General features: G+C 58.6%; 1 protein-coding gene across 1 annotated transcript in view; it reads left to right on the forward strand.

The window, feature by feature from the left end:
- The window catches only part of RSPH14 (radial spoke head 14 homolog), a 133,159-nt gene extending 116,034 nt beyond the window's left edge, over nucleotides 1–17,125 (forward strand). The window contains exons 4-6 of the mRNA XM_044444424.1: nucleotides 13,719–13,944; nucleotides 14,603–14,739; nucleotides 16,887–17,125. Of these exons, the coding sequence (XP_044300359.1) occupies nucleotides 13,719–13,944; nucleotides 14,603–14,739; nucleotides 16,887–17,125 (602 nt within the window). The remainder of the gene's footprint in view (nucleotides 1–13,718; nucleotides 13,945–14,602; nucleotides 14,740–16,886) is intronic.
- Nucleotides 17,126–20,501: the final 3,376 nt, after the last annotated feature.

Genomic DNA, 20,501 nt, shown 5'->3' on the forward strand with positions numbered 1-20,501 from the left:
ACCCGCGGCGGCCTCGCGCAAGCAGCCGGGCGCGCTGGCCAACGGCGGGGCGCGCCGGGAAGGGGGCGAGGCCCGCCGCGGCGCGGGCGCAGGGCGCTGCCACGTGGTGGGCGAGCGGCGCCCGGCCGAGCGTGTCGCACCGGCGCTCCCAGCATCCCTGGCGGGAGCCCGGCTGCTTGCGCGAGGCCGCCGCGGGTGCGCCGGGGAGACGGTCCCGGGCTGGCGGCTTGGCGCAGCTGCCCGGCGCCGGCCTCCCGCCGCAGCGCCAGGGCGGGTGCAGGCGCGGCGTGGCGGGCTCCCCTCCCTGCACCGGGCCCGGCATCCCACTTCTTTGGGCTGGCATCGTGCTTCAGGGGCGAACGGCCTGCTTGCGCGGAGGTGTCTTCCAGGCATCTGGGCTAACAGGCTTCGACAGACCGATTCGCTTTGCATGCTGCCCAGGATAAAGGAATGTGCCTCACCCACGCTCCACGGCACCTGGCCCAGGACTGTGAGCGGACTCGCACCCACAGGCCGTGTGCTGCGGAGTGCACTGTGGTTTGGGACACGCCCTCCAAAGTGACCAGAACCTGTTCTCTCCATTTGCAGTCCTGCAAGGTAGGCTAGACTGCATAAGCGACCAGCCCAAAAGCATGCAGTGGGTAGTGCTCCGTGCCTGCATGAGTCTTTGTATCCAGGCTCACATGGTCCAAGTTAAATTTCAGAGCACAGGCTTAGCTTTCTCTTGTTACCTTGAGTTTGTGTTAGGGAGAAAACAATAGGCTTCCCACGGACTTGCACATTTTAAAGGATCCAGGTGCCTTCGTGGATCACCAGCTGAAGATGAGCTGGGAGTCTGATGCAGCAGCCAAGAAAGTAGAGGCAATCCTGGTGGGCATGACCAGAAACAGAGCGCCCGGATCACGGGAAGGCTCGGCTCTGCTTCACTCCACTCCACTCCACTCCACCCCACCTTGGCCTGTGCGTGCCCCCCTGCAGCCAGAGCTGCGTGCCCCCTTGCCAGGAGGACGTGGACGAAGCAGGCCCCGTCCTGAGAAGAGCGAGGCTGGATGTGGTCGGTCTGCGGCGCAGGCCCCTCCTTGCTCGCCCCCCAGGGGTGGAAGTGGCAGGGAGGCAGAGCTGTTAGGATAATCTGTCTGACTGCATGAGCTGTTGGGCAGTGCAGCATGCTGCCTTGATCAGTGAAGAGATTGGGAGCCATCTCCATGGATGCTCTAGGTCTGGGGAGACCCACCAGTCTCTCTGCCCTGCCTAACTTTGTCAGGCTCTTGGTTTTCATTTTGCTATGCAAAAAAGGGGAGCATGCTGCAAAGCAAAGTGCTGGGTGCAAGCCAGTCTTTATTTTCAAGAATTTATTCCACCTGGAGAAGCTTTAGATCAGAAAATAAGGAGGTGGCTGCACCCCGCACATTGTTCTGCAGGGACCCAGCTGTGGGAAAAGAGGAAAGTAGAGAGGGGGACCAGTAGGGAGGTGAGAGAGGAAGCATTGACCCGTACTTCGTGGGTTGGTTTTGTCTCTTTGTATCTTGGTCTTGTACATGTTTTGACTGGGAAAGGGTGTTTTGCCAGAGCAAAGGGTGGTGTGTCTTGGTGTGGGGGTTGCTGGTAGCGCTCTGGGGGTATTCTGCTCTTGTGTTTGTTTTTCTGAGCATCAGATGCTTTCAAAGAAATGCTGTTGTGCTTTCTAGGACAATTAGATGGTTTGGCATTTTGAGCGCAAATGTAACTTCTGCCTTGTACTCAGCTTCTTGACCAAGTTACTCCCTTGAACTGGGTGCTGGAGCAGGAAACCATGGACTGCCTTGGATCTCCTGCTCCCCTTCTCCTTGTGGTCAGGTTCTTGGATAAGTTACTTTTCTTTTGGCATCAGCAGTTTGCCTTTTGCCTAACAACTGTCATATTGGACATTTTGTGAAGGAGAACCCCAGTCTTGGCAGCCATGGTGTGAGAGCACCCATGACACCATCCCAAAGTGCTTGGTGTGCCTCTTGGCCCAAAAAGATTAGATCCCAGCTTTAGACTGCAGATCCTACACTGAGCTGGAGCTGGATTCGTCGACCTCCCATACGACTTCCAGTTTTATGAGTCATCATTTTAATTATGCTCTTACAATGCATATTTCATTTTAACAATGTTACCACATGAAGAAAACAAATAATAACAGATAGATCATAATGGTGGAGAATACCTGTAAATAAGTATTTGTTGTTGTTAGTCGCAAAGTTGTGTCCGACCCATCGTGACCCCGTGGACAACATTCCTCCAGGCCTTCCTGTCCTCCACCGTCCCCCGGAGTCCACTTAAGCTCACGCCGACTGCTTCAGTGACTCCATTTAGCCACCTCATCTTCTGCCGTCCCCTTCTTCTTTTGCTCTCAATTGTTCCGAGCATTAGGCTCTTCTCCAGTGAGTCCGTCCTTCTCATGAGGTGGCCAAAGTATTTTGAGTTTCATCTTCAGGATCTGGCCTTCTAAAGAGCAGTCAGGGTTGATCTCCTCTAGGACTGACCAGTGTGATCGCCTTGCAGTCCAAGGGACTCGCAGGAATCTTCTCCAGCACCACAATTCAAAGGCCTCAATTCTTTGGCGCTCAGCCTTCCTTATGGTCCAACTTCACAGCCATACATTGCAACTGGGAAAACCATAGCCTTGACTATACGCACTTTTGTTGGCAGGGTGATGTCTCTGCTTTTTAGTATGCTGTCTAGATTTGCCATAGCTTTCCTCCCCAGGAGCGAGCATCTTTTAATTTCTTGGCTACAATCCCCATCTGTGGTGATCTTGGAGCCCAGGAAAATAAAATCTGTCACTACCTCCATTTCTTCCCCATCTATTTGTCAGGAAGTGATAGGACCAGATGCCATGATCTTAGTTTTCTTAATGTTGAGTTTCAAGCCAACTTTTGCGCTCTCCTTTTACAGTATAAGTATAGGTAAAGGTAGATGTTTCCCCCTGACATGAAGCCCAGTCGTGTCCGACTCTAGGGGCCGGTGCTCATCTCTGTTTCTTAGCCAAGGGAGCCAGTGTTTGTCCGCAGACAGTTTCTGTGGTCATGTGGCTGGCACTGAAGCGCACAGAATGCTGTGACCTTCCCAACAAAGTGGCATCTATTTATCTACTCGTGTTTGCATGCTTTCAAGCTGCTGGGTTGGCAGAGTTGGAACAAAGCAATGGGAGATCACTCCATCATACGGATCCAAAATGCGTATAAGAATATGAAATTGCAATGTGCTTTGATGAAATACCTATATAATATTTATTGTCCAGATTTGTGTTGCATAGAAGGAAAGGAAGTCACCATTTGCAAAAGAAACAAATGTGTGTGATTTTGCATAAAAGGTGTCAGACTTGCTGAGCTTCTGGGGAGGTGGATCTAGTGAGTCACTTTTCCGAACAATGCAGGATTGTCCCAAATGCCACAAATGTACATTAAATTCTTTCCACTGCCGAGTAATTGCATACTTTAAAGCAAATATGAGTAAGACTCTAAGATCCTTAGGCCAGAGCTTATAGACCGCTTTTCACAGACAACTTACGTAGGAAAAGGTGGCATGCCAGTCATTTCAAGCATGTTTCACATTCAGTCCTGCTGCCCCAGTGCACTTTCTCTGAGTCAGCAGAGGCAGGTCCTCACATGCAAGGCTTCCTCCTGCAAGCCATGGAACAGACTCTGTGCCTTCTGTCCAATTATCGAGGCCACTTTCTACAGAGCTACCATTCCTGGAACCAGCTGCTCTCCTTCCCCCTGAGATCAAATTTGAGAATGAATTGAATTAGGTCCAGGCTAAAAGGCAGGACTGCTCCTTCAAACATGGTGATGGATGGACAGATTATTTACAGTTCCTTAACTAGTAACCTGCTCTTCCAGGTGACATACAATAAGATCAAAGTGCAGACAGTACAGTCAAGCATTATAATAAAGGGCAGCAGCAACACAGGGGATGAACCTTGGTGGAGTTGGGAACGTGGGCGTCAGACCCTTGGAAGGCCCAGCGGTGGGGGCCATTAGCATTGGGCAGAGTGCCAGCAGAGCCTGAACTTGAGCCCTCTGCATGCCAGGTGTGTGCTCCCCCTTCTTTCAGGCTGCAGTTGCATCCTCCCTCCCCTGTGCTTCCAACAGGAAGCACAGCACTGGTCCAGCACTGCCTCCTAGGTCAGAGTCCAAAGCATAGCAGATGGCAAGGCTCAGCTCCTGTTTTCTCCCAAAAGAAGCACGACACCCCTCCAGGCGAAGGTGTAGCGTAAGCTGAAGGGGCAGGAGGGCAGCCCAGAATTGACAGACAAATGTCAAGGATCTTCTGAGTGGCCTAAATGAGTTCAGATCCCCAGGGCCTGACGAACTTCATCCCAGAGTCATACAAGAGCTAGCAGAACTCTCCGAGGCGCTCTCTATCATCTTTGAGAATTCAAGGAAGACAGATGAATTCTCAGATGACTGGAGAAGGGCTAGTGTTGCCCCTACCGACAAGAAAGGAAAAAATGAATCTGGGAACTATCGACCGGTTAGTCTGACATCAATCCCTGGAAAAATTCTAAAGCAAATTATAAAACAATCAGTCTGGAAACATCTTGAAGGCAATGCAGCAATTAGAAGCCGCCATGGATGGCACAAATCCTGCCCAACCAATGTGATTTCATTTTTTTGATTGGGTAACCTCCCACATGGACTGTGGGAATACTGTGGACGTACTCGATCTAGTCTTTAGAAAAGCCTTCAGCAGAGTGTCCCACCACGTCCTGATCAGCAGACTAGCAAAAAGCAGCTAGACAGTGCAACCATTAGGTGGATCCACAGCTGGCTGCAAAATCGGACGCAAAGAGTGCTCCTCAACGGCACCTTCTCAGACTGCGGAGAGGTGGCAAGAGGGAGCCGCAGGGTTCCATCCTGGGCCCAAGACTCTCCAAATGTTTTATTAGTGACTTAGATGAGGACGCGCAAGGAAAGATAATTACATTTGCAGATGACACAAAGCTGGGTGCAAGCGCAGACATCCTGGAGTCAAGAGGCAGGGTGCTCTTGGTAGGTCAGAATGCTGGGCAGGGAGCAACAAGGCAGTCGGGACGAATGCCGAGCCCCCCACTTAGGAACAAGAAGACAAACGCATGGCTACACGAAGGGGGTCACTTGGCTCAGCAGTGCCGTAAATGAGAAGGAGCTTGGGGTTGTTGTGGATCGCAAACTAAATAGGATCACAAACTAAAGGCAATGCAGCTGCAAAAAGGGCACATGCTATTTTGGGCTGCATTAACAGAAACATCAGTTCCAAATCCCGTGAAGTACTAGCTCCACTATATTCAGCACTAGCCAGACCTCACCTGGAGGACTGTGTCCAGTTCGAGGCACCACAGTTTTAAAAAGCTTCAGAAAAGCTGGAAGGGGTACAGAGGAGGGCAGCACAGATGATTCAGGGACTGGAAGAAAAGCCCTATGAAGAAAGATTGGGAGAACTAGGCATGTTCAGCCTGAAGAAGAGAAGACTGAGGGGAAATATGACAGCAGCCTACAAGTATTTGAAAGTCTGTCGTAAAGAGAAAGGACAAGATCTCTTCATCCATTCCAGAGTGTAGGACACGGAATAATGGACTTAAGTTAAAAGAAAGCAGATTTAGACCAGACACCTGGAAGAATTTCCTCACTGTCAGAGCAGTGCAACCATGGAACCTGTTACCTGCGGAAGTTGCTGGCTCTCCCTCATTGGAGACATTCAGAAAGTGCCTGGACAGGCATCCGAGTGGAATGGTGTAACTTGCCGTCCTGCGAGAGCCTCAGGTTGGACCCGGTGGCCTTCTGGCCCCTTCCACCTCTGCTGTCATGTGATTCTCTCCCACGCTCCTCATTCCCCACTCAGTTGCTGGAAGCAGTGGTTTTCAGCCACCATTGGTGGACCGGCACCGGCATTTCCTGCCTTTCAGTGAAAGAGCCATGCCGCACCTGCTCGCCCAGACCTGCGTGGCCACGCTGCGCTCTGGTGGCAGATTCCCCGCCTCTTCTTCGGCGGGGAGGGGAGAGGCAGCCAGGGGCTGCGCTGCACCAGGCCTCTGGGCGGACCAGACGGGCCCCTTCCTGCCTCTGCAGCACTTTCTGCTGGGAAGGGAAGCCCGAGGCGCCTGGTGCTCAGCACCTTTTCCCAGCCAGCCCGCACTGGTGTGTGTGTGTGGGGGGGTGATGAGTGGGGGGGGGGGGTCCTATTTCATTATTTAACATTATGAGTAGTAGTATTGTATGAAGTAACATTGTTTGATTTTGCATTGATCTGCTGCTAATACTGTATTTGAATTCATATTTGCTACAAGTATAGGATTGCATTTATATTGATTTTGTATTTTGCTATTGTAAATTTTTTATCAAGTATTCTTGAAAAGGAGCAACGGCAGATTTGCAGTAACCTTATTTGAATTACATATTGCTCTCTAAAAATGTCCATTGTATTCAATTGCACTTAATTTCAAAATCGGATTCCTTTATTAGCATTTTTACTGCTCAGTTTCTGGTTATTTTAGAAAATTTTCATTTCTTAGTACTATATTTAAGCTAATACACAAAATACCATATTATGTATATAATGGTTTTTATTTCTGCCTCAGTGGTCCTGAAATAATTTTCCTATTTTTGCCGGCCCCCAATGGTGCCAAGGCTGGAAGCCGTGGGCTCGAAGGCTCTGCAGTTGATGCCCTGCAGCCCCAGCTTGGCTTCCATGTTTCAGGTGCGCTTTCAGCAGGGAAGAGCCTTTCACAGCTAGGAAGGCACCACATGTTATTGTAAAAGTGAAAGAAACCGCATTTTCCACTTGTGTACCTGTGCCATTCCACTGCGCCACCTAGGCGTTCAGCATTGGAAGGGCAGGGGAAGAAGCGCTCCTTTCCAGCGTTCAAGTCTCACTTCTGCAGTGGAACCGCAAGTCAGCCAGGAGCCCCATGTGGAGAACCTCCAGATGCACGCTGTCCCGTGTCCCTTGCTGGGGCACTGCCCCGCTCTCTCCCCTTCCCTCCAGCCGGGGGACCGCTCTCCTTTCCACAAGGCTCTGAAGCCCAGAGCAGCGAGAAGCGGAGGCACTGCCTCCCTCGCCCCTCAGCGTGCCTGCCACTACCCTGCCCCACAGGCCATGCCCGAGGTTCTCCATGGGAAGCTCAGCCACGGGCAGAGGGCTGTGTTGAAAGCACGTCGCCATGCCAGAGGGGGCCAATCGGTGGAGGATGCCGCTTCTGAGAAACTCTGGGACAGTTTCCATGGCAACCCGGTTTCCTCGCTAGAGCAGCAGCTGTGCCCCGCAATCCTTCTTGGTGTGTTAGTCTATGGACGCGTTGCCTGTCTGCTCGGGTTTTCTCCTTTGTTCCGCGGCTGCAAGAGTAAGTGGCAGAAGTGGGGGGCTGGAAGGCACCCCATGCAAGCAGGGTACCAGCCAGCGAAGGGCTTTCTCGGTTGCGGTTCACCGTGAGCCGCTAGTCCAGCTCCCTGGTGTGTTCAGTGGCATCTGCACGGCCTTCAGCAGCCCTCCCACCCGTTGGGACCCGACTGACATTGCAGCACGGCCGTTTTTTCCTTCTGGGCTGAGCGGTGGTCACTGCTGTAGAGGCCAAAAGAGCCGACCTGAGAGAAGCACGGCGTGGGCGAGGCAAAACCGTCTGGCTAGGCTGGGGGTGCTGGCCAGGCTCGCCTCACTGCTAGTCTCCCTGCCAGGAAAAGGCGTGGGCTGCTGGCGACACAGGATTTGGGAGCCCGCACAGCTGTGGCCCACACGCCTGTCCTTCCCCGAGCACCGGAAGGGCCAGTTTCTTTGGGAAGCTGCTGATTCTGCAGTCCCTCTCAGTTAAGGAAACCCGGCCAGGCAATCACAGTCCGGTTCCACAGAGGACAACTGAGCGCCCTGCAGCCAAGCTCCTCGGAATGGGACTTTCCACTGGATTACACCCCAAGCCAGTCTCTGCCCTGGCGTTGCACCGCTCTTGACTTACTGTGGTTTGCATTTAAGGTCAAGCGCGGAAAACGCTGACCCGTCTTGTCAAGCAACTGCTCCGCCACCGCCCGGCACTGCTCACCTCAGGGCGCCCCATAAGCAGCTGCCTGTTTCCTTGCACAGTCAAGAGCAGCATGGTGGCAGCATCATGCAAGGTTGGACAGTGCACAGGAGCGGGCAGCAAGCACCCATGTGCAGACACACGTGCATGCACTCACACAAAGCACTCCCTCAGTCTAATCAGCAGCTCATGTTATGTTAATCATGAAGTTGTGCCCGACCCATCGCAACCCCATGGACAACATTCCTGCAGGCCTTCCTGTCCTCCGCCATCCCCTGGAGTCCACTTAAGCTCACGCCGACTGCTTGAGAGACTCCATCCAGCCACCTCATCCTCTGCCGTCCCCTTCTTCTTTTGCCATCTATTGTTCCCAGCATTAGACTCTTCTCCAGGGAGTCCTTCCTTCTCATGAGGTGGCCAAAGTATTTGAGTTTCATCTTCAGGATCTGGCCTTCTAAAGAGCAGTCAGGGTTGATCTCCTCTAGGACTGACCGGTTTGATCGCCTTATGGTCCAAGGGACTCGCAGGTGTCTCCTCCAGCACCACAATTCAAAGGCCTCAATTCTTCGCCGCTGAGCCTGCCGTATGGTCCAGCTTTCGCAGCCATACATTGCAGCTGGGAAAACCACAGCCTTGACTATACACACTTTTGTCAGCAGGGTGATGTCTCTGCTTTTTAATATGCTATCTAGATTTGCCATAGCTTTCCTCCCCAGGAGCAAGCGTCTTTTAATTTCTTGGCTGGAGTCACCGTCTGCAGTGATCTTGGAGCCCAGGAAAATAAAATCTGTCGCTACCTCCATTTCTTCCCCATCTATTTGTCAGGAAGTGAGAGGACCGGATGCCATGATCTTAGTTTTCTTCATGTTGAGTTTCAAGCCAACTTTTGCATTCTCCTCTTTCACCCGCATCAAGAGGCTCTTTAGTTCCTCTCCACTTTCTGCCATTAGAGTGGTATCATCTGCACATCTGAGGTTGTTGATATTTCTCCCAGCAATCTTAATTCCAACTGGTGATTCATCTAGCCCCACCTTTCTCATGTTGTGCTCTGCGTATAAGTTAAATAGGCAGGGCGACAGTATACAGCCTTGCCGAACTCCTTTCTCAATTTTGAACCAATCAGTGGTTCCGTGTCCAGTTCTCACTGTTGCTTCCTGACCCGCATATAGGTTTCTCAAGAGACAAATAAGATGGTCTGGTACTCCTATCCCTTTAAGAACTTGCCACAATTTGTTGTGATCCACACAATCAAAGGCTTTAGCATAGTCAATGAAGCAGAAGTAGATGTTTTTCTGGAACTCCCTAGCTTTCTCCATGATCCAGCGTATGTTGGCAATTTGATCTCTAGTGCCTCTGCCTCTTCGAAATCCTGCCTGTGCTTCTGGTAGTTCTCGGTCCACATACTGCTGGCGCCAAGCTTGTAGGATTTTGAGCATCACTTGGCTAGCATGTGAAAAGAGTGCATAACAGCAGTGACGCGGTTTAAAAAGCAAGAGTGCGGGCTGCCCTGACATGGCAAGTTCGTGCCTTAGTCTGATCCATTGTGTCAGCCGTTTTCAGTGACGCTTTCCTTCCACTGTAGGCAGGACTCATCTAGGCGCTATGTCAGATGCCTCCTTCGGGATCAGGGGCTCTAGGGTGGAGTCTGCTCTCTCTGGGACTTCCTCAGATGCCAGGCTGTGCCCTTTGCAGATGCCCCCGCACAGGTGGAAGTCCTTCAGCCACCGCCCCCCATTTCTGGATCAGGGCAGCCGCAGGCCCACATCACAGAATTGGTTATTGATTCCTGGATTGTTCAGGGAACCGTGATAATTGAACTTATATAAAGAGGTTGCAAGTGCATCGTGCAGATAAGCTGCTTGTGATCTAGTTTGGGAAAGAAAAAATATTACTCGCACCAACGGGCAACATAAGAGAAGGGTTTGGTTCGGTTTCCTTTCAAAATCCAAGTACATTTTGCTTGCAGTGCATGTTCTCAAAAATCCCAGCAGAAGCTGCCAACTGCGAAAGGTCCCAGAAGGGGAGGCTTGCAGTGAGGCCTGTGCCACCACCCTTCCTTCTGCAAGTGCCCTGAAAGGCCCCAAGAACCGCCCGGGTCGGGGAGCCGCCTGCAGCCCTTCTGCCACCGCTGCCCCCTCCCGAAGCCCACGGGGCGGCCGTGCAGGCCGGTCATCTCGCCACCCTCCAGCGCAGCAGGGCCCGTGTGCGGAGCCCGCGGGGAGGGCGTGCCCAGCGGTGGACTCGCGTCGGGCCCCTCCCGGCAGCTGCGGCGCCTCCTGCCTGGAACACGCGCCCCGAGGCGCACGGAGGCGGCCGAGATCTGGCAGCGGCCCCAAGGTGGGGGGAGAAGCGCCAGCCCGAGCTGACATGCCCCGGGCTGGGAACTCACGGGAAGCTCCAGGGGCCCCTCCTTCCGCACATGAAGAGGTGAGCAGCGCAGTTAGAAAGCACGGCTCGGGCTGCCTCTAATCTCTCGAGCAGGTTTCCTCCCATATCAGCAGATGCTGACGTGCAGGCTGGTGCAGCTTGGATTGCCGCGGCATGCGCTGGGCTGCTCGTGTTGTGGCCCGTAGTCGGCCTGTGCAGGGGGCCCCGAGTGCCCCTGTGGGCGCTGTGGGCACCACGGCCATCTCCCTGGGCCCACACAAGAGGATCGCCAATGTGATGCCCAAGGATTCTGCAGGACTTTTCCCAAATCCTCCCCCACTTTAAATTCCGATCTTCTTACCTCGCCATAGCAACAGGTACATATGAAATGTGCCCACATTTCTAGCAGTTCTGTCCGGCCCCAACAAACGTCAAAAGACATGCGCGCACGCGGAGCCACGCACGTGGCGCTCATTCAAAGATCGCAAGCACTATGATTCCTTACATTGTGGGGGTGAGTATTTATCCTTCACTTTGTAATATCAGAGGTGTGTTAAGAATCTATTTCTGCTGGACATTTCCTAATTTCAGTTAATATTAAAGCTTCTTCCACTAGAAAATTTATCTGAGTAGTAATTTCCCCCCAAAATAAGCAACTGCAGGACATGGCCAAAATATTGGTCTGAATGAAGCATGAGCAGCATTGCAGCCCCCATGATTCGAAGAATTTGTTGCTGCAAGATGCTGCTGTCTCCAACTTGCAGTGACCCAATGGATGAAGACAACCCCCAGGATGGCCTGCCCTTGGCAGCCCTGCTCAGCTCTTGTTGACTTAAGGCTGTGTCTTCCTCTATGGAATGGATCCGTTTTTAGTCATAGAAACATAGAAACGGAGCGAGTCAGAAGGGGCCTCCCAGGCCATCTAGTCTGACCCCCCCCCCCCCGGCTCCAGCCGGCTCCGCTCACGACATGCCCACCATGTGTCATCCTCTTCTTCTGCCTCCAACTTTCCCTGGTATCATGGGATCAGAGAATAGTAGAACTGGCAGGGGCCAGAGGGCGTTGGGTCCAGCCACCTGCCCTGTTCAGGACTCCGCTCCACTACAATGCTGCCCAGCTGCACCCTGAATGCCCCCAGGTCATGGGCTCCACTGTTGCACTGCTGCAGCAGTCAGGAGGTTTTTCCTGATATCTAGCTGGAAACTGGCTCCCTGCGGCCTGAGCCTGGGATGGCCAAGAAGAAAGTCCGCCCAGCGGCTTTGTGACAGCCTTTCAAGTGCTTGTAGAGGGCGACCACATCTCCCCTTAGTCTTCCCTTCTGGAGGCTGAAGATGCCCGGCTCATTCGCACACTCCACATGGGGCTTTGTTCCCAGTCCCTGGATTATCTTTTTTGCCCTCCTCTGAACCCTTTGCAGCCTGTCTGCATCTTTCTTAAACTGTGGTGCCGAGAACTGGACCCAGGACCCCAGATGAGGTCTGACCAGTGCTGATCAAAGGCAGAGTAGCACTTCATGTGATTTGGAAGCAAAATGCCCATTAATGCAGCCTAAAGTAGCATGTGCCCCTTTTGCAGTCACATCACATTGTTGGCTCCTCTTCGGCCTGTGATCCGCAACCTTCCAAGACCCTTCTTGGTATTGTTGAGCCAAACACCCCCCATCTTGTAACAATGCACTGGGTTTCTTTTTCCTCAGTGCAGAACTTGGCATCTGTCGCTATTGAATTTCATTCTGCTGCTTTCAGTCCAGTGCTGCAACCTGTGGAGATCAGCTTGAGGGGGGCAGAGAGATTAGACAATCCCTTAGTAGAGTGACCTGGTGCTGTCGCAGCACGTGCAGCCCGAAATCCACACATGTGACAGACAAGTGCCGAAGCTGCGATTCCATGATTCAGCAATTCTGGTGATTCCCGTAGCAGTTTCTTGAGTCTCAAATGTGCCTGTGGTCCAAAATCTTGGAGCACCTTAATGACCAAGACAGGAAGAGTTTCATGAGATGACCTCATCTCCACATTTTTGCATGGTTTGTCCCTGGATCCCACCTAAGATCCTCCTAGACTTGCCACAAGCATCCACCTTAAGCCAGTGAGCCCTGCCTGGCCCACTTGCCCCTGCGGCCAAGACAAGCCGCGGAAGAAAGTGCTCCTTGGACCAGGAGAGCAGGCAGGCTGGAACACGCTGCCCGGCGCAGCAGTGACGGTCTCAGGCGCCCTGCTCTGCTCACACACGGACTCGCCTCGCGGTGGGGGAACGGGCAAGGGCTCGCTCGGACTGGTGCATGCAGTGGATGGTGTCCCCCCCCTCCGCTGGATGGCTCCCCAGGGGCACACGAGGGAACTGGCCCCAGAATGGGGAGGGGAGCGTCTTGGTGGGGTCCCACTGGTCTCCTCAGCCCACCATCCAGTGGAAGGAGGGACTTGAGAGAAGGCGCCCAAGGAGTCCTTCCAGCGTGCAGCTCCAGCTGCTCGGAGCAGTCGAGGGGCAGGTTGTGGGAACCATGTAGGTGAGCAGAAGGCCGCCGGCGGGAGGCGCCGCAGGCAAGGTTTGCCAGCCGCAGAATGGACAGGAAGCCTGTGCACAGATCCTTGAGAGCAGGCAGCCAAGTCTTGGGTGCGCATTGCAGGCAGGGCGACTCCAGGGAGGGAAGGCGGGGGGGGAGGTGGAGGCTGGTCTGATGAACCGAACCAGCACAGACCCCCAGAGACCCACCGCCTGCACGGACACCTGCACATCCCGGCTGCGCTGACAGCACTGGCACCGGGAGCACGCATGCCTCACCCGCCAGCAGCTCGGGCGGGCCTCTGGGCGCTGCCCGGGCTCTGGCACCCCTTTCCCCCTGGGGCTGCAGCCCTGGCCCGGGGCAGCCGGTGTTCCCTGCAGTGCTGGCGGCTCCCATGCTGCTCCCGCCCAGACAGAGGCGCCTTGCCGCCAGGCCAGTTGGCAAGGCAGGGTGCCCCGGCAAGAGCACGCGGACAGAGCCCTCGTGTGTTCAGGGGGGAATGTGTCCCCTTCTGCTCTCTCTGCATGTGCAGATTCAGCTTCGCTTGCCCTTCTGCAGAAGCCCCTGGTCCTCACGGGCCACTCAGGAAAGGGAGCTGGATCGGTGCTCCCCCTGCCTGGACACGAGGTCACTTCAGAGCAGCCGCACCTCCAGCAGCCCCAGGGGGATCAGTGGTGGGCCAGGCACCGCGGGCCGCTCGTGCCTTGCTGGCCGCGTGCCCCACGCTGCCGGCAGCCCCCCCCCCCCGCCATGGTCCTGGGCTGGGCTGGGCTGGGCTGGACGGAGGAGGAGAGCCCAGCCCAGCCCGCCAGCTCAGGCCTCCGCCTCCCGTTGCAGGGGCAGTGGCTCTCGTGGACAGCGGCCTGGTTCCCTCCCTGGTGTTCAAGCTGGCGACCGAGCTGGAAGAGGTCCAGGAGCTGCTCTTGGAGACGCTGGTGGGCTGCCTCCGCGTGGAGGCCTTTGAGGCGCTGGCCACAGGGGCCGTCCGCATCCTGAAGGAGAAGCTGGGCCATTCCTCGCTGGGCATCAGGAGCAGAGCTGCCCAGGCCCTCATGGCCATCAGGTGCAAGCCCGCCACTCGGGGTCCCGTCCCCAGCACCCGCCTGTAAGGGGGCAGCCTTCCCTCGCTGCTGGCCACAGTGGCCCTGCCTGGGGCGGCCGCCGCAGAGGGCACGGCCTGGCAGGCAGGCCTGAGCTGCGGGAAGCTCTGCTCGAGGCCTGCAGGACGAGCCGGGGGCACCTGCGAGCGGCTTGTGCTCTCGCCGGAGAGGCTGCATGGGGAGCCTTCCTCCGGATCGGGCCCGTGCTCCTCAGCTACAGGAGCAGGATGTTATCCCCACAGCCCAGCATGTCCGGGCTGCTCTGCCACGCCAGGCCCTTTCTGCAGAGCAGGGACCTCTCAGCATTGCTCCTGCTCCCCTGCAGGGGCGTCATCTGCTGGGGCCAACCTGCCCCGAGCTCTGCGGAGCGCTGGGATGAATGCTCGCACACCAGGGCCTCTGCTCCAGCCCCAGGCCCAGCCCCAGCCCCGGGTTGGTTCCGCAGGGGCACAGGGGCAGGCGGCCCGCCTCCTGGCTAGGAAGGGCGCAGCCCCGGGCCAGCCTTACCAAGGGCGGCCCCACAGGCCTCTGCGCTGGGCGGGGCGGCTGCCCTCTCGCACGCCTGTCCAGGTGCCTGCGGCTCCTGCCGCCAGCGCTAATCGGCCCTCTCCGCTTGCCCAGTGTGCCTCTGGAGGGAAAGAACATGCTCCTTGAGGAAGGCGTGTTCCCAGAGCTCGTTTTCCTGCTGGACGATGAGGATGCCGAGGTGCGCGCCAGCGCAGCCGGAGCCCTGATGAACGCGGCAGTGACCACACAAGGTGAGCAGGGCGCTGCCCGAGCCGGTCTGCCTCGCCTGCAGGGACGGGCCGGCTGCTCCGCGCCCGAGCACGGGACAGGCGGACAGAGAGCCGGCTCCCGGCCAGCCTCGGAAGCGGTGCCCCGCCAGTGGACCCCGTTGGAGCGGTCGCTCTGCCTGGGGCAAGGCGGGAGTCAGGCGCTGACGTGCAGCGGAGCCTCCGTGCCCAGGCAGGGCGGGCACCTGGAGCCTGCAGGGTGGCCGAGCCAGTCTTGAGCCGGGCTCCGTGCGGCAGCGCCACCGACCGTCCGCTGCCACTTGGATGCCCCGAGACACGTGCTTGCCACCAGCTCTCCCCGTGGCACACGGCACAGCTCATTCCGCCCCACGCGCAGCATTGCCCCGAGGCCGGGTGCGGGAAAGCGCGTCAGCCTTCGGGGAAGCCGCTGGCTCCGGGAGCACCCGGCATTGCAGCGGGTTGCAGCGGGTTCCTCCGGCTGCCCCACAAGCGCCCCCAGCCTTCTCCTGGCCCGTGGCCTCCGGCTCTCTCCGCACGCTGGCTCGCTCGTCCAGAGCGCCTGTGCCCCGGCGTTCACGGGGGCGAGTGGGGGCAGGCCGGGCGGGGCGGGGCGGTTTGCACACAGCCACATGCCTCAGGCGCTGGGCCGGAGTTGGCGATGCGGCACAGCCGAGCACAGAATGGGCTGCAGGGGGTTTCGGCCGCAGGGGCCGGGCCCACAGCACCTCCCCTCAGATCTGAGCCTGCTTAGGGAGCAGCAGGAATGGGTGCAGGGAGGAGGTGTGGCGGCGCGGAGGACGCCTGCCCCCTCCCCGGGCTCCTGAGCAGGCCTCCCAAGGTGCCCGGGAGCAGCGTGCCAGTTCCTCTCCCCAGGCTGAGGGGAGAGGGCAGCGCCCTTGCCAGGGGAGCCATACAGGCCCCCGAAGGCCCCCTGGCGCAGGGTCTGCCAGGCTCGCGCAGGACACAACACCCTGTCCGGGGACGTAGCGGCACGGGGTGTGGAGCTGCTCGGGGAGGGCGAACAGTTCTGTCCTCACGGAAGAGCAGCTGGGGAAAGCGGGGTCAGAGCACTGTGTGCTTCCTGAGGCCACATGGCCTTGACTTGACCTCAGCAAGCCGGCCCAGCTTCGGTCCGCAGGGGGCGCTCACTGCCCCATCTGCTGCATGGCAGCAGCCTCCTGGCTGTTCTTCCGGTAGAGCCCCTCCGGAGCAGAGGGCACATGCCGCTTCCATGCTCAGTACTCTCAGCCCCCGGGGAGCGTGGAGCTGCCTCTGATGGCTGCCACGGGGTGCCCCCCGTGCTCCTGCCAGGGGTGCCCCTTGAGGTTCCGGGGCAAGGCCCTCTGCTCATCCCAGGAGGCCTCCGTGGTAGAAGGGAGAGTCTTGGGGCTGTGCTGGCCACTTCAGGCTACCCATGTGCCGCCCCCTGAGCTTGGAAGGCTGCCCACTGTGGCTGTGGGGCAAGCTTTTGGAACAGCGCTTTTCCTCAGAGGGTTTTACTACTAAGACTCCAGGGGTCCTCCAACTTTTCCACCAGGGGGCCAGTTGAAACCTGCTAGAGCTGGGCGCCGGCCGGAAAGGTGGCGCTGACCGTGTGCTCGGGCCGGCAAGGGGGCGGGGGCGGTGCGCGCGGTGAGGCAAGGTGAGCGAGGCGCAGGTGGGCGCGGTCGGCGAGAGGAGGCCGGGCGCAGGCGGGGCGGGCATGCGCTGCGAGGCGGGCACATGCGGCAGCAGCTTGCTCGCCTGGAGATTGTTTTCTCTGAGCGAGCAAACCGCTGCCTCCCGTGCGCAGGTTGAGGTGGGCACGGCGGGCACAGGCAGCGGGTCCAAATGGGCATGGAGGGCCGGATCCGGCCCCCTGGCTGTAGTTTGAGGACCCACGCTTTGCTCTTTTGCATCATGCCCTGCCCGACTCTCCAGAAGCTGCTGCGGATCTTTCCAGTGCTCTGGAGAGCACTGAAGGGCACGATGCGTGTGCATGCTCCGAGCACCAGCAGGTGGGCAACTCCCGGCTGGAAAAGCACACCTGGCGCTGGAGCCGGCAGCAGCGGCTCAGAAGCTCTCGGCTGCTGCCAGGCGTGCCAGAAGCATGCCTGGCGCAAGGCGATCCCTTGGTGGCCCCTTCCACGCCCCTCCCTTTCACGTTTCAGGGAAATACGCTGCCCTCAATGCCGACGCTATCGACGCTCTCCTGCCTCTGCTCAGCGATGACAGAACCAAGGTCCGCCTGTATGCCGTCAAAGCGCTGACCATGCTGGCGGAAGCCCCAGAAGGCCGCAAGGCCCTGCTGCTCCACGTGCCGGCCTTCCGGGAGCGACTGGATGATTCCAGCGAGGCAGTGAGAAGAGCAGCCCAAATCGCAGTGCAAGTCATTGAGTGGAAGCCTTAAGAAGCCACGTGCCCCCCTCCCCCCATTGCCCAGAGCGCTGCCCGAGGTGCCCCCCCCCCCCCGTCCCCAGTAAAGCGCTCGCAGCATCCATGCCTCTCGCTCGCTCGTCTGTCAGGGGCTGCCTGGGGCAGGTGAGGCGGCGGCGCATTCCCTGAGGGACGGCTGCTCTGCTCCCTGGAGCGCTGGAGCTGGAGCAGCCCTTCCCACCATGTGCTGCCAGACGGGCCCCAAATGCTGCCGCTCAGGAGGCCTCGGAGAGCACGCGCATTCCCCCGCTCAAGGGGCTTATTCGTTTACTTTTGGTAGTAAGGAGGATGCTGGGCACAGCAGGAGGGTTGCCCCAAACGAAACACTCATCCAACACACCAACACACCGGCTGCGGCAGGCAGGCAGGGCCTCAGATGGAGGAGGGCAGCGGGGTGGGAAGGGGTTTCCGCGGAAACTCTCCTGCACGCCTGCCTGGTGTGAGGCAGAGCTCTGCCAGTGCTTATGGGCAGGGGGAGGGTCCTCTCTGTGTGCTGCCCCCGTCTGTGCCCCCAGCTGTTTCACACCTGCCGGTGGGGAGTCCTGCACCCCGCTCTGGGGAACTGCCACGGCCTTCCCATCAAGTCCCAGCACACTCGCACCAGCCGTCCCTCCACAGCAGCCAAGCTGCACACACCCCCTTCTTGGAGGCCGTGGCCTTTGGCGCCTGTGAAACGGTCGCACATGTCCCCCTGCAGTGGCCCCCGAAATGCCGGGCCTGGGGGTGCGAGCGGCATCCCCAGGAGGCTCGCGGAGGCCCCAGGGGCTGGTAACTTGTCCAGGAGGTTCATCCAGTAGAGGGGCTCAGGCGGGCACATGGCTCCAAGCCCTGCCAGGCCCCGCAGACCCACAGGCTGCGGAATGGCTGCTATACTAGGGACAAAACTGGCCGGGTGGCCAGCCTCGGCTCTCCCTGCGCCCCGTGCCGGCCGAAACCTCACAGGAACCAGAGAGCAGTGGATGCAATTCCGACCACCCCACACTGCGAGCCCCGTGTGCCCACAGCTGTATTGACTCGCTTGCGCATCCTCCCTGCCGGTTCCCGACGGGCAGCTGTTCAAGGACTGGGTGCGCAGAACATGGGGCCAGCAGGGCTCCTCCTGCCGCAAAGGTCTCCACGCCGACTCCCAGTGGCTGCCTGGCCTCGCAGACCTGCCGGAGACTGCCGCCGCCCGCCCACCCAGCTGCTGCGGGACGGGCAGCAGGGCCTGCGGCTGCTGGGGAAATCACCCTTGCCAGCACGCAGCTCTGGCCAAGCGTCTGCAGGCAGCACCCCCTTCCCAAGAGGCAGCCTTCGGCAGGAGGCCACTTCACCAGGACACACGACGGGAGGCTCCTGGGAGGCGTCTGGTCTCTGGAGCTTCCTTACGCCGGCACGGCAAGGCTGCGGCAGGTTGGCCCAGCCCCGCCGCAGCAAGCAAACCGGAGCCGGGGGCCCTGGCTCTGGAGCAGGGCCTGCCTATCCCCCACCAGGGCTCCCAGAGCGGGGGGCCGCCCGTCCTCCCGTCCATCTTGGGGGTGCTGGAGTGCTGGCCCCGCTGTGCCATCCTGGAGGCGCAGGGCTGCTCAGTTGCCAGGCATCTCGGTACAGCTGGGCCCGGCGGCGCCTCCCGGCTCACACGGGCGGCGGCAGGCAAGTGGTGGTCGGAGTGCCGAGCGGAACAAGTGGCGAAGGCGCCCCGGGGGGGAGCTGCGTGTGTGCCAAGCAGGCCTTCCCGCTCCCTCCTCCACACCGGGCTGCTTTGTGGAGGCGCCACAACAGGCCCCAATCCCTGCATGTCGCTTCTGCAGGGACGCCTGGGCTCTCCCAACCCATCTCCTGCGTCTGCCCCCCCACAAGGACAGCCACGGACACAAATCTGCTTTCACAAGCGCATGCGTTACTTGGGCTGTCCCGGGAAGTGGGGAGAGTCCCAGAGCACCTCCGTGCCCGGTGAGCTGACCCAGAACCTTCTGATGTTGCCAAACCCGCTACTCTCCAGTTTCCGTCCTAGAAAAATGCATCTGTGGGATGACTCCATTTGGATCGTAGCACCCATGTTTTCCACATATTGGAGGCTGGGGAAGCGACACTGGATCAGAACCAGCCGGAGGGTTCAGCTGGGTGTGCCAGAGGCTCTAGCTGCAGCGTCTGAAGTCACCAGGAGAAATGTGGGGGGCCCTTTGTAGGGCCTCCTGCATGTGGCAAGCGCTGGGCACTCCGTCAGCGTCCACTGGAATGAGGCCCAAGTTTTGACAACTGCCGGGCTTGCCTGCCCCTGCTGTGGTGCTGGACCCTGGGGCCCCCGGGGGGGGGGGGGAGCAGTGCCAGGTGAGGCCACCTTGCCAGAAGTCCCGCACTGCAACTGTTGCAGCCAGATCGCTGCAACTGGCGGAAGCGCCTCGCACAATCCCTGGCCCGGCTAGTCTGTCGCACTTGTCAGCAGAGGAGGGGGTCTCCTGCCCGGTGGCTCCTCGTCGAGTGGCAGGCTGGACTCGCTCTGCTCGGCTGGGAAGGCACAGGCCCGCAGCCAGAGGGGTGGCCACGGGGGGAGTGCGGCGGGGGGGTGGGCACAGTGGCCCCATGGGCCCCTTCCAACTCTGCCACTCTTCTGCTCCATTCCATTCTATTCCCGTCTCATGTGCGGCAGCTTCTGAGCAGGTGCTGTAAATTTGAGCACCATCTCTCTCTCTCTCTCTCTCTATCAGAAGCTCTGTAACTCAGTCACTGGACCCGCTGGAATGGCACAGAGGCCTTCCTGCCCAGTCCTGGCCAGTGAAGCGGACGTGCTCGTCTGCTAATCCAGGGAGGCTGCAGGCTGTGGCTTGCAGAGGGTCGCGTGAGGGGCCTGGCCGGGCGGTGGGTGTGCCTGACCCTGTGCTGCATTGGGAGGCCGGCGCGTGGCTGCAGAGGGGCTGGGCCAAGCCCAGGCCTGGGCCGGAGGCTGGCAGGCCGGGCACTAGCTCCCTTTGCAAGGCCTTGGGCTCTCGGGAGCCTCGCGGCGGATCGCTCCGCAAGGCTCGCCGCTCTTCAGGGAGGGGAGAGTGGCCGGCTCGGACGAGGGCGGCCCGGCACGGAGCTGTCCGAGGTGCTGCAACTCCAACCGCCTGTCGCAGCAGCCGCAGACAAGGGCAGACGGCTCCCCGCAAGGAGCGGCCAGGCGCGCCGGCTGTGCGGCGGCCTCCCCAGCATCCCAAAGCCCAGCTGTGCCTGGAAGGCAAGGGAGGGCCTCCTGGCCTCCAGCTGGCCAAGAAGGCCACGAGATCATTGCTGAGGCTGCCTTCCAATCCTTCTGTGGTCACCCGCATCCTTCTGCCGCGGGAGCACTAGCGGGGCAGTGCCACTCTTGGGGACGGGGGCCTGGCTGCCTC

Source organism: Varanus komodoensis, unplaced genomic scaffold, assembly GCF_004798865.1.
Source record: "Varanus komodoensis strain SLA01 unplaced genomic scaffold, ASM479886v1 scaffold44_3, whole genome shotgun sequence".
Lineage (NCBI taxonomy): Eukaryota > Metazoa > Chordata > Lepidosauria > Squamata > Varanidae > Varanus > Varanus komodoensis.